The 14401-nt window shown below is 40.4% G+C and overlaps 1 protein-coding gene across 2 annotated transcripts in view; it reads right to left on the reverse strand.

Moving 5' to 3' along the window:
* The window catches only part of CPED1 (cadherin like and PC-esterase domain containing 1), a 387681-nt gene that overhangs the window by 160480 nt on the left and 212800 nt on the right, over positions 1 to 14401 (reverse strand). For both annotated transcript variants that reach the window (XM_073619808.1, XM_073619809.1), the window contains exon 15: positions 3643 to 3811. In XM_073619808.1, coding sequence (XP_073475909.1) covers positions 3643 to 3811 — 169 coding nt within the window. The remainder of the gene's footprint in view (positions 1 to 3642; positions 3812 to 14401) is intronic.

The raw sequence follows: 14401 nt of genomic DNA on the forward strand, positions 1-14401 counted from the left end.
AATGCTGGACTTTAATGCAAACCCCAATGAAGTCTGGGAGGTGAATCTCGAAAATCAATTCTCTACATTTTCAAGTCTAATTAGCAAGGCATTGCCAAACAAAGGGCATGGACCAATAAACAAAATTGAAGAAAATACTGTTCAGCTGGGAGGAGCTCTTTTAATAAGGGTTAAAGCAAAATTCCTATAAATAACATTCTTTAATCATTTAAAATAAATGTAAATTTTCAAGCGCTAAACAACATTTCCATTTGTTCTATTTGTAAACAAAGCAGAAAGAGACTTCCTTCATCTTTACCAGTTCCTCAGGCTGCATTCATACCTTAGTGTTCTGGGAAAGCATGCAGAAAGTTGTGTTTCTGCTCACATTTTCAGGAAACATGCAATAAACTGGATAAAACATGCATTGCTCTTGCCGTGCCATTATTTCTTAATTGCACCTCAAACGTGTCAAAATGCGCATCACAAGAATGCATGAGGCTCACTGCTAGAAAAAGGTGCAAGAGCTACTTTAGTGCATTTGTTGTGCATAGGGCAGCCCATTCACTTGATGGCAAAAAAAAAAAACATGACGCATAGTATCAGGTGTGAATGGGGCCTTATCCTAGATGTGTCCATCAAGTGCAAAAGTCAGCATTTTTTTTTCTTTGGAAGGCGTCATCATTCGTGATTGACATGGATCTACATCACTAGATGACATGATGGATGATGGATTTACACCATCGGACATGTCTTTTTTTTTTTTTTTTTTTTTAATAAAGAACTTTGCTAAAACAAAATTAAATTTTCATGCACTAACTTTAATGCTGAAGATTTACTTCAGAATCAATGTTAGTGTATATAACTTGTATATTGTGCATTACGTATATATTTTCTCAATATAGAGGCTGTCCCTATACTTCAAGTACCTATATAACTGCTGAGCCACACTTCCATATTTAACATTTACATATGGGCAAAAAAAAAGTACATAAAAATACATGTTTATCCTGCCCTCAAAAAAAGTGAGCTTGTAACTTCCCAAGATCTCCTCTCCATCCGTGCTGCATAGTGAATTAGCATTGTCACCTTAGAATGAGAAGAATGTTACTAGGAGATTTTTTTTTAGATGCTTTTGTTTAGATACACTTTAACATTAGCACACATGAGAAGAGCCTAATTTTAAATTGTAGAAATTTAGGGAATAATAATGTAGGGCCTGTATTCAACTTAAAAAGCCTGGTTTTGCACAAATGCAAAGTACGCAAGCAAACCTTAAATTACTAATTTCAAGCTAGGAATCAATTGATGCCTAAACAAGAGGAATATTAAATTGCTACAATATAATCCAATTAAACAACAGCAAAGAGGTACATGGACTTTCTACATACATGAAAGGTAGAAAACCATGGGCGCACCACCTGGTAGGAGAGGGAGGGGTCACCTATGCCAAACGTTGACCTAAATGTATTCAGTCAATTTTAAAGATTGGTTCAATTTGGACTTTGTTTTCCCTACAGACATTGCCCCCCCTCCCCATTTATAGTGGAGTGCTTATGAGTTTCTACTTTTTATGGCAAAATTATGTCAGACAGCCCTGGCAATCCCTATGCTTTAAGTGGTTGTTAACCCACGAAGTAAACTTTACACCATCCTTTCTGTTTATTAATGTAATCTGCTCCTGTGTCTGTGCTTTATAAAATAATGCAGCTATATGCCTTTTTTTTAGAGCTACAATCAGTGCTCACATGACACTGGCTCTCTCTTGTCCCGGCCTGGCAGGGCCGAGGATCCCCCGCTGATGTTAGTCAGGAGGGGAGAAGGAGAGAAAGAGAGAGGTGGCGGATCACCTGAGCGCCAATCGGCGCTCTGAAAACAGGCATATAGCTGCATTTTTTATAAGGCACAAACACAGGAGCAGATTACATTAATAAGAAAGAGGATGGTTTAAATTGAACAGAATTTCAGCAGCAGGAGGGGAGGGGGCAGGCACGGATATGGAGCTGACAGGCAGGGAGGGGAGGCGGGAGAGGACAGAGGAGAGCACAAAGGAAGACAGAGGAGAGAGCGGATGACAGAGGCACGTAAACTGACCACGGTGTCAGGGCTTAGCAGCCATGATATACCATGGTCAGTTTACAGGGGAGAGGGTAGAACCAGGCAGGATCAGCTAGGTAAGTCAGGTGATACAGGGGGCCAAATGACAAAGCACAAGCACTGTGCTATATAACATTCTTTAAAGGAACAGGATCTTTTTTTTCTGTTTGTTTAGGTTAACAAACACTTTCAGGTATGCTGAATTTTAAAATTGAATTCATAACTGATGATTCCTGATTGGCATCAGAAAAGGCAGTCATAAGATCAGGTGGATATTCCTTTATAATTTCAGATATTTAGTCTCTGCAATCCTTTATAAACTTGCTGTGTGAGAGCTTTAAGCTTGCTAATGACTGATAACACATGTTCACACCCCTCATCATGGTTCATTCTACGCACTTATGAACAAATTGTTCTGACTTAACTTTCTTCTTTTCCATAATATCATTAAGAAAGACCTAAATGAATCCAGCAGGGAAGAAGTGACAATTCGTCAACGGATTAGAGTATCCCAGACCATGGTTTGAGTGGGTGCACCATCAGATGAGTAATACGTTTTTCAGAGAATATGCAGTGCTCTTAAGTTAAGCCCTTTCTTCTTTAAAATAAACAACATCTGGATCTAAAGGATTTGTAGTGGTTATTCTTTTATCTAAACTCTATAATCCAAGGCAATTCTTTCTGTAGTATCACAGTCTGCAATGACTGCTAACTCAATTTGTATTTTTTATCAGACTGTAACACAGCAAAACCTTAGTTCCCTAAACAAATCCAAACAGCAGGTCCCTGCAACAGATGACGTATCATACTCACCTCTCCCCTAATTTCCAGCAGCCTCCATCGGGCTTGGACACTTATGGAATTGTTGGATGTCTATGTCCCTCGTGTTAGCTATGTTTACATCATCAAACCCCTATGCCACTATGGATTTGTTTACTGGCAGGGTCTCTTTAAGTTCAAATGTAGATCAGTGCATAAATGAGTGTGTGAACACTTGAAAATGTAACACTAAGTTATAAATAGACCCATTACGGATACAATTGAAGTATGTTTACTGGGATTATTACAAGAGGAGAGATGGTCCACATATACCAAGATATTTTTGCAAGAGGTGTTTTTTTTTTGGCACGAAAACAGATAGTGGAAAAATGGATCCAGCCAATACCACCGACACTTAGCCATTGGGTAAGAGCAGTAAATCAGGTCCTACCACATGAGAGAATAATGAGCAAAGGGGAAATGTGCAAAAATATGAAAATATATGGGCAAAGTGGAGTAGATTGTATATTACTATGGATATAGGAGTATATGATAATACTGTATAGTGTGAATAATAGGTGGAAAAAAAGGGTGACCATAGTATGGATGTGAAGTAATGGTATGAGAGTTAAGAATGAGTGAAGATGAAAAAGGAAGTATATGTAAATTTTTAAGATACTAAAGTAAAACAAAATTAAAAATGATGTAAATTAATATGTAAGAAAAATTTGCAATAAAGAGTATTGAAAAAAAAAAAGAAAATGTAACACTTTATACAGAATTATGAGCATTTCATTAGTACTGTACCTGTACAAAGCCACACAATCTGTGATGGTCAAACAGAGGCATGCTTGGACGATCTTCTCTATGCACAGTTATGCTGTAGCTTCTCAACAATACTGGTACTGGTTTGGATTCATCCGTAACATGTAAAGTAATATGATTAAAACCCAGGCCAAGAGGATAATTAGCAGCTCTGGAAAATAAAAATAATGCAAGTACATAAAATGCACTTTTACTTTGTAGAATTTACTTATACAATGTACAGTTACTTTAATGTCAAATTATTCAAAGAGGAAACTAAAAGCTGCTACTCCAGCCCAAGCAAGGAAGGGTTACTATTCCAGAATATTACATCGGCATAATATCCAGATAAATGGCAATGGTACCCCAATGCCTTTTTCATGACAGGTTTACTTTTAGGAATCAAGTAGGCTGGCATTGTTAAACTCTCTGGGAATGCTAGTAGGCTGTCGGTCTTTCGTTTCCATACTTTTTGATTTTCACTAATCTGAATGTGGTATCCTGTATGTGATGTCAGAACATTGTATTGCTCAAGTATTGATGCTTCTGAAAAAAAATAGAACTTTTTAGAAAAGGGTTTCAGCATTAGTTCTCTCAGAAGCCTTGTGTTTTACTGACATGTTCTAGACAAACATTATAGGGTTTTACCATATATCATACAACCATACTAAAGCCCTGTACACACGATCAGAAAATCGTACAAAAGATAACGCTTTCAAAGCAATCGTATGATAATCTGATCGTTAGTACACAGCTTTCCTCCGAAAATTTCCGAATGGACAAACACGAAAAATGTTCTCGTCTGATACCAGATCATATGCTTTTTGTTTAATCAGTACAGTTTTCTTCCGAAAATACAATACAAATACATTACAACACATGACATCATTTCCAAATTTGTATTCTGTCGTATGAGAATTTTCGTACTTTGGTAACCTATTCGTTTTCAACCTGGAGACTTGCAGGCAAAAACAAAAAAAGCGGACAATCATTCATCCCATCATTTTATCGTCCGTACTAGGCTTTAGCCTATTTAACTCCCCAATGACTGTGGTCACCAGGACTAAAGCCTAGTACACACGGGCTGAATTTCAGACGTCGGTTCAATAAAAACCGGCCAACATTAGGCCCGTGTGTATGGCAGCTGATCCAGCTTCTATCACACAAGCATGCAGGAAAACCTGCAGCTGACTGGCTCCCGATCAGTACTCTCAGCCAATGGCTGAGAGCGCTGACTGAAGTGTACAGGCCGGGGGGGGGGCTTCCCCCTGTCAGAACACAATAGCATAGCAGGGAAGATCGCTGTATTAACATCAGATTGTTAGTACAGCGGCTCTGACCAGAGCTGTCAGTTTTTTGTGGTGTGTACTATGCTTAAAAAAGAGAGGGTCAACTTCTCTGGATGTTAAAGAAAAGCACAATAACAACAGGGGTTTTAACCCTTCCGTACTCTATCAAAAACCAAAAAAAGTTTTAAATATCAATACATTTTAGATGAAACATGCATGACAATCACAGCACATTTTCTTTCCTATATCTGTATATAATTTCCCTTGCTTTTTGTCCTTGCATTTTACTTTACATCTTATATCTGGCATCTTTACTTTTCTTCTCGGTTTAGTAAGGAAAGAAACATTCAGTGATTCTTTAAACAATGCTTCCCTTCTTACACTATCATATGCCTGCTTGTAATTAATAGACAGGTGGTGTTGGTTGATATTATATTAACCACATTTTCCAGCACTATGAGTAACGGGATCTGTGGTTGACCTATTTTTCTGAAAACCACATTGATAGTCTTCCAGTATCACTTCAACATAAGGTTCTAATTGCATTGCTAAAATTCTCGTCATTACTTTATATGTGACGTATACCACAATAACTTCTACATATTGTTTTGTCTCCTTTCTTTAGTATATGGCCAATTATTTTCAAATCTACCCCTATGGAATCTGTTTTTTTTTTCCTTTTCCATAGCTCATTTTTTAGGTCATGTACAGTCAGGTTCATAAATATTGGGACATCAACACATTTCTAATCTTTTTGGCTCCATACACCACCACAATGGATTTGAAATGAAACAAGCAAGATGTGCTTTAACTGCAGACTTTCAGCTTTAATTTGAGGGTATTTACATCCAAATCAGGTGAATGGTGTAGGAATTACAACAGTTTGTATATGTGCCTCCCACTCTTTAAGGGAACAAAAGTAATGTGACAATTGGCTGCTCAGCTGTTCCATTGCCAGGTGTGTGTTATTCCCTCATTATCCCATTTACAAGGAGCAGATAAAAGGTCCAGAGTTCATTTCAAGTGTGCTATTTGCATTTGGACTCTGTTGCTATCAACTCTCAATATGAGATCCAAAGAGCCGTCACTATCAGTGAAGCGAGCCATGATTAAGCTGAAAAAACAAAACAAACCCATCAGAGAGATAGCAAAAACATTAGGTGTGGCCAAATCAACTGTTTGGAACATCCTTAAAAGAAAGAACGCACCGGTGAGCTCAGCAACACTAAAAGACCCGGAAGACCACGGAAAACAACTGTGGTGGATGACCAAGGAATTCTTTCCCTGCTGAAGAAAACACCCTTCACAACAGTTGGCCAGATCAAGAACACTCTCCAGGAGGTAGGCATATGTGTGTCAAAGTCAACAATCAAGAGAAGACTTCACCAGAATGAATACAGCGGGTTCACCACAAGATGTAAACCATTGGTGAGCCTCAAAAACAGGAAGGCCAGATTAGAGTTTGGCAAACAACATCTAAAAAAGCCTTCACAGTTCTGGAACAACATCCTATGGACAGATGAGACCAAGATCAACTTGTACCAGAGTGATGGGAAGAGAAGAGTATGGAGAAGGAAAGGAACTACTCATGATCCAAAGCATACCACCTCACCAGTGAAGCATGGTGGTGGTAGTATCATGGCATGGGTATGTATGGCTGCCAATGGAACTGGTTCTCTTGTATTTATTGATGATGTGACTGCTGACAAAAGCAGCAGGATGAATTCTGAAGTGTTTCAGGCAATATTATCTGCTCATATTCAGCAAAATGCTTCAGAACTCATTGGACGGCGCTTCACAGTGCAGATGGACAATGACCCGAAGCATACTGCGAAAGCAACCAAAGAGTTTTTTTAAAGAAAAGAAGTGGAATCTTATGCAATGGCCAAGTCAATCACCTGACCTGAATCTCATTGAGCATGCATTTCACTTGCTGAAGACAAAACTGAAGGGAAAATGCCCCAAGAACAAGCAGGAACTGAAGACAGTTGCAGTAGAGGCCTGGCAGAGCAACACCAGGGATGAAACCAGAGTCTGGTGATGTCAGACTTCAGGCTGTAATTGACTGCAAAGGATTTGCAACCAAGTATTAAAAAGTGAAAGTTTGATGGATGATTGTTAATCTGTCCCATTACTTTTGGTCCCTTAAAAAGTGGGAGGCACATATACAAACTGTTGTAATTCCTACACCATTCACCTGATTTGGATGCAAATACCCTCAAATTAAAGCTGAAAGTCAAAGTTAAAGCACATCTTGTTCGTTTCATTTTAAATCCATTGTGGTGGTGCATAGAGCCAAAAAGATTAGAATTGTGTCGATGTCCCAATACTTATGGACCTGACTGATCTAGTTCCATAAAATTGTCCCTACTTTTTTCATCTTTTGACTTTCTTCTTTTTAAATTGCTTGTGAATAGTTTATAACTCTACATAAGATGCTTCCTATTTTATTTCTGTGTCATAAAATGGGGCTTCTTCATTTCGGCTCATGTATTGCATTCTACATATTTTTAATTGTTTTTTAAAGTATTCAGCACACATTCTAATATTTTCTCTTAATTTCCTGGAAAGTTTTATTTTCTGCCTCTACAAACTTAGATTCTCAGATGAGCACTTCTCTTCTCTCTTTTCTTCTTTATCACATACATATCTTTGCACAGATTCCCAACGGTTTTCCTTTGGAGTCTATCCTGTTCTTTTTCCTTTTGCATATTTCATTTACCATTCTTGTGTTTTCAGAAAATTAATCTATACTTGCCTTTACTTTGCTCTTTAATATTTTATACACAACTTTTGGTTTATTCTTTTGTATTTCCACACTATATTAATTAAACCAATTTGCCTTTTTGGTAATATTATATACTGAAGGACCCTTTTATCACTATTACTTTTTTATTTTCTGATATATTACGAATGTTTCTACTCATAAGCTGCATTCTCTGATTGTATACTTTTATGTGCTTTATTTTGAGTTTAGCAAAACACATGTACACAAAAATAATAGCAGTAGCACAGTAAACATAAAATTGAAATTATGTACTAAATAAGTATGATGTACTGATACAGATACCAGAAAAAGGGAAATGCAATAATTAAAATATCAAAATGCCAAAGTTCCCTCAATTATTATTAAAAAGGGGAGAACCCCATCACCCAAATTGTCTCCCATAAGCCTCAATACCAGGTATTGCACAATGCTATTATTATAAGAACTATAAAGATATAGGCTACAGATCTAAACAAATCAGGCATGTCTTTTGTTGATTAACCTATACAAGACCATAATCAAGAAGTATATTGGATAAAAGGATTAAATCTGTAACAGTGTATAAGATTAAACCATTCAAAATTCCATACTTTCTGGATTCATTATTATTATTATACGGGATTTATATAGCGCCAACAGTTTGAGCAGCGCTTTACAATGTAGAGGGGGGACAGTTCAATACAGTAGAAATAGGAGGGCCCTGCTCATGGAGCTTACAGTCTAAAGGGAGGGGGTGGTGGTACAAAAGGTAATAGCTGCGGAGATGATCTGATGGAGGTGTCTCAGGTACAGTTCTTAATTGGAAGTGGGGTAGGCTTCCCTGGATAAGTGAGTTTTCAAGGATCGCCTAAAGGCGTACAGGGTAGGGGCTGACTCTAAAGACAGTACTGAACTGACTACTACAATCTATGTCCCAACTGAAGGGACATGGCATTCATTGACAAACATCAGTAAATATACTTTGTTAAATACCTTCTGGCAGTGTGTCAGTGCCATTGCAGTTAAGGCCCATGGGCAATATCATGAGTAGAAAAGTCAGCACAATATGCATGATCCTTTCTAAAAACACGGAGCACTGAGGACAGGTTAGGTATAGGTTAGGAAAATAAGGATTGTTTGAATAACAGCAGATATATTATGATGTCAGGAATCAGCAGCAGGAATGGCCAGATCTGCATGGCTACATCCAGGAAATTGAAACTAGATTGTGTATGCTTTAAGTGAGATTTATTTATAGTAAAACTAAATTCATCCAAACACCAGCAAGCAGCAAACATAAAAATACAAGCGAGCCAAAAATGCAGCATCAGAATACCTGACCAATTACTAAACAGAAGCTTAACTAACAAATAACTATATACAATTAGTGATATGGCGAACACCGCGAGCATGTAAAAAGTTCGGACCTGAGCCGCAAACTCTATTAAAGTCTATGAGACCTGAACTTGAAAAATCAAAAGTCCCCATTATGAAGGCTTATATGCAAGTTATTGGCCATAAAAAAGAGTATGTGGGCCCAGGTACTGCCCTGGGGGACATGTATCAATGCAAAATATGTTTTTTAAAAAGATTGTTTTTACAGGGGCAGTGATTTTAATGATGCTTAAAGTGAAACAATAAAAATAAAAAATTCCTTTAAATATAGTGTCTGAGGGGTCCCCTTAGTCTGCCTATAAAGTGGTACCTCTGTACCATGTATAGAACCTGCTGCAACAAAACTTACATATATAAAGAAACAATAATGAAATTTAAATTGATTTTCACGGCTGCAACAAAAAAAAAAAAAAAACATTGCAGGTAACTGACATTTCCAAAAAAAAATAAAAATGAAATGACTTTTAAATTGCTGGCAATACTTACAATATCGTTGCCGTCAAAAGAAAAATGTTTAAAAAATGACGTGGGGGTGCCCCAATCCATACCAGGGCCCTTTGGGACTGGTGTGGATTTTTAAGGATACCCCCCATGCCAAAATTTAAAGAAAAATGCTCCACCGCGATAAAGGCTAACCACCAAATGCCTGCTCTGCTGCTTGACAGTTCCTAAATAGGTAAGGGGCAGAGTCACCTGGAGATGTCACCTGGTGGCACCAACCTCTTGTGATGTCACCGACCCAGCATGCACTGGTTGGTGACTTTACAAGGGGGCGGTGCCACCAGGTGACATCACCAGGTGGCCTCACCTTTTACTTATTTAACCACTTGCCGACCGCCTCACGCATATATACGTGAACAGAGCGGCACGGGCAGGCAAAATCACGTACCTGGTACGTGATTGCCTTCCCGCAGGCGGGGGGTCCGATCGGACCCCCCCCGGTGCCAGCGGCGGTCGGCATTTGTCTAGGAGCGATCAGAGATGAGGGGGAGGCCATCCGATCGTGGCCCCCCCCTCGCGATTGCTCCCAGCCAATGAGAAACATCCCCTGCCTGTGTATAGTACACACAGGCAGAGGATGTGATGTCATCTCTCCTCGGCTTGGCAGTTTCCGTTCCGGCGCCGAGGAGAGAAGACATCCGAGTAAGTGTAAAACACAAACACACACAGTAGAACATGCCAGGCACACTAAACACCCCCGATCCCCCCCTGATCGCCCCCCGATCCCCCCCCAATCACCCCCCCCCCCGTCACAAACTGACACCAAGCTGTTTTTTTTTTTTTTTCCTGATTACTGATTGGTGTCAGTTTGTGACAGTTAGAAGTGGTAGGACAGTGAGTATTAGCTCCCTGTAGGTCTAGAGTACCCCCCTAACCCCCCTTAATAAAGTTTTAACCCCTTGATCACCCCCCGTCACCAGTGTCGCTAAGCGATCATTTTTCTGATCGCTGTATTAGTGTCGCTGGTGACGCTAGTTAGTGAGGTAAATATTGAGGTTCGCCGTCAGCGTTTTATAGCGACAGGGACCCCCATATACTACCTAATAAATGTTTTAACCCCTTGATTTCCCCCTAGTTAACCCTTTCACCACTGATCACTGTATAACCGTTACGGGTGACACTGGTTAGTTTGTTTATTTTTTATAGTGTCAGGGCACCCGCCGTTTATTACTGAATAAAGTTTTAGCCCCCTGATCGCCCGGCGGTGATATGCGTCGCCCCAGGCAGCGTCAGATTAGCGCCAGTACCGCAAACACCCACGCATGCAGCATACGCCTCCCTTAGTGGTATAGTATCTGAACGGATCAATATCTGATCCGATCAGATCTATACTAGCGTCCCCAGCAGTTTAGGGTTCCCAAAAACGCAGTGTTAGTGGGATCAGCCCAGATACCTGCTAGCACCTGCGTTTTGCCCCTCCGCCCGGCCCAGCCCACCCAAGTGCAGTATCGATCGATCACTGTCACTTACAAAACACTAAACGCATAACTGCAGCGTTCGCAGAGTCAGGTCTGATCCCTGCGATCACTAACAGTTTTTTTGGTAGCGTTTTGGTGAAATGGCAAGCACCAGCCCCAGGCAGCGTCAGGTTAGTGCCAGTAGCGCTAACACCCACGCACGCACCGTACACCTCCCTTAGTGGTATAGTATCTGAACGCATCAATATCTGATCCGATCAGATCTATACTAGCGTCCCCAGCAGTTTAGGATTCCCAAAAACGCAGTGTTAGCGGGATCAGCCCAGATACCTGCTAGCACCTGCGTTCTGCCCCTCCGCACCGGCCCAGCCCACCCAAGTGCAGTATCGATCGATCACTGTCACTTACAAAACACTAAACGCATAACTGCAACGTTCGCAGAGTCAGGCCTGATCCCTGCGATCGCTAACAGTTTTTTTTTGTAGCGTTTTGGTGAACTGGCAAGCGCCAGCGGCCTAGTACACCCCGGTCGTAGTCAAACCAGCACTGCAGTAACACTTGGTGACGTGGCGAGTCCCATAAGTGCAGATCAAGCTGGTGAGGTGGCAAGCACAAGTAATGTCCCGCTGCCACCAAGAAGACAGCACAGGCCCGTCGTGCCCATAGTGCCCTTCCTGCTGCATTCGCCAATCCTAATTGGGAACCCACCGCTTCTGCAGCGCCCGTACTTCCCCCATTCACATCCCCAACCAAATGCAGTCGGCTGCATGAGAGGCATTTTCTTTATGTCCTCCCGAGTACCCCTACCCAGCGAACCCCCCCAAAAAAGATGTCGTGTCTACAGCAAGCGCGGATATAGGCGTGACACCCGCTATTATTGTCCCTCCTGTCCTGACAATCCTGGTCTTTGCATTGGTGAATGTTCTGAACGCTACCATACACTAGTTGAGTATTAGCGTAGGGTACAGCATTGCACAGACTAGGCACACTTTCACAGGGTCTCCCAAGATGCCATCACATTTTGAGAGACCCGAACCTGGAACCGGTTACAGTTATAAAAGTTACAGTTACAAAAAAAAGTGTAAAAAAAAAAAAAAAAACACAAACAAAAATAAAAAAAAATAAATAGTTGTCGTTTTATTGTTCTCTCTCTCTCTATTCTCTCTCTCTATTGTTCTGCTCTTTTTTACTGTATTCTATTCTGCAATGTTTTATTGTTATTATGTTTTATCATGTTTGCTTTTCAGGTATGCAATTTTTTATACTTTACTGTTCACTGTGCTTTATTGTTAACCATTTTTTTGTCTTCAGGTACGCCATTCACGACTTTGAGTGGTTATACCAGAATGATGCCTGCAGGTTTAGGTATCATCTTGGTATCATTCTTTTCAGCCAGCGGTCGGCTTTCATGTAAAAGCAATCCTAGCGGCTAATTAGCCTCTAGAATGCTTTTACAAGCAGTGGGAGGGAATGCCCCCCCCCACCGTCTTCCGTGTTTTTCTCTGGCTCTCCTGTCTCAACAGGGAACCTGAGAATGCAGCCGGTGATTCAGCCAGCTGACCATAGAGCTGATCAGAGACCAGAGTGGCTCCAAACATCTCTATGGCCTAAGAAACCGGAAGCTACGAGCATTTTATGACTTAGATTTCGCCGGATGTAAACAGCGCCATTGGGAAATTGGGGAAGCATTTTTTCACACCGATCTTGGTGTGGTCAGATGCTTTGAGGGCAGAGGAGAGATCTAGGGTCTAATAGACCCCAATTTTTTCAAAAAAGAGTACCTGTCACTACCTATTGCTATCATAGGGGATATTTACATTCCCTGAGATAACAATAAAAATGATTAAAAAAAAAAATGAAAGGAACAGTTTAAAAATAAGATAAAAAAGCAAAAAAATAATAAAGAAAAAAAAAAGCACCCCTCTCCCCCCTGCTCTCGCGCTAAGGCGAACGCAAGCGTCGGTCTGGCGTCAAATGTAAACAGCAATTGCACCATGCATGTGAGGTGTCACCGCGAACGTCAGATCGAGGGCAGTAATTCTAGCAGTAGACCTCCTCTGTAAATCTAAAGTGGTAACCTGTAAAGGCTTTTAAAGGCTTTTAAAAATGTATTAATTTTGTTGCCACTGCACGTTTGTGCGCAATTTTAAAGCATGTCATGTTTGGTATCCATGTACTCGGCCTAAGATCATCTTTGTTTATTTCATCAAACATTTGGGCAATATAGTGTGTTTTAGTGCATTAAAATTTAAAAAAGTGTGTTTTTTCCACAAAAAATGCGTTTGAAAAATCGCTGCGCAAATACTGTGTGAAAAAAAAAAATGAAACACCCACCATTTTAATCTGTAGGGCATTTGCTTTAAAAAAATATATAATGTTTGGGGGTTCAAAGTAATTTTCTTGCAAAAAAAAATAATTTTTTCATGTAATCAAAAAGTGTCAGAAAGGGCTTTGTCTTCAAGTGGTTAGAAGAGTGGGTGATGTGTGACATAAGCTTCTAAATGTTGTGCATAAAATGCCAGGACAGTTCAAAACCCCCCCAAATGACCCCATTTTGGAAAGTAGACACCCCAAGCTATTTGCTGAGAGGCATGTCGAGTCCATGGAATATTTTATATTGTGACACAAGTTGCAGGAAAGAGACAATTTTTTTTTTTTTTTGCACAAAGTTGTCACTAAATGATATATTGCTCAAACATGCCATGGGAATATGTGAAATAACACCCCAAAATAAATTCTGTTGCTTCTCCTGAGTATGGGGATACCACATGTGTGGGACTTTTTGGGAGCCTAGCCGCGCACGGGACCCCGAAAACCAAGCACCGCCTTCAGGCTTTCTAAGGGCGTAAATTTTTGAATTCACTCTTCACTGCCTATCACAGTTTCGGAGGCCATGGAATGCCCAGGTGGCACAAAACCCCCCCAAATGACCCCATTTTGGAAAGTAGACACCCCAAGCTATTTGCTGAGAGGTATAGTGAGTATTTTGCAGACCTCACTTTTTGTCACAAAGTTTTGAAAATTGAAAAAAGAAAAAAAAAAAATTTTTCTGGTCTTTCTTCATTTTCAAAAACAAATGAGAGCTGCAAAATACTCACCATGCCTCTTAGCAAATAGCTTGGGGTGTCTACTTTCCAAAATGGGGTCATTTGGGGGGGGTTTGTGCCATCATGGCATTTTATGGCCTTCAAAACTGTGATAGGCAGCGAGGAGTGAAATCAAAAATTGATGCCCTTAGAAATCCTGAAGGCGGTGCTTGGTTTTTGGGGCCCCGTACGCGGCTAGGCTCCCAAAAAGTCCCACACATGTGGTATCCCCGTACTCAGGAGAAGCAGCTGAATGTATTTTGGGGTGCAATTCCACATATGCCCATGGCCTGTGTGAGCAATATATCATTTAGTGACAACTTTTTG

Source organism: Aquarana catesbeiana, linkage group LG03 (assembly GCF_042186555.1).
Source record: "Aquarana catesbeiana isolate 2022-GZ linkage group LG03, ASM4218655v1, whole genome shotgun sequence".
NCBI classification, from domain to species: Eukaryota; Metazoa; Chordata; class Amphibia; order Anura; family Ranidae; genus Aquarana; species Aquarana catesbeiana.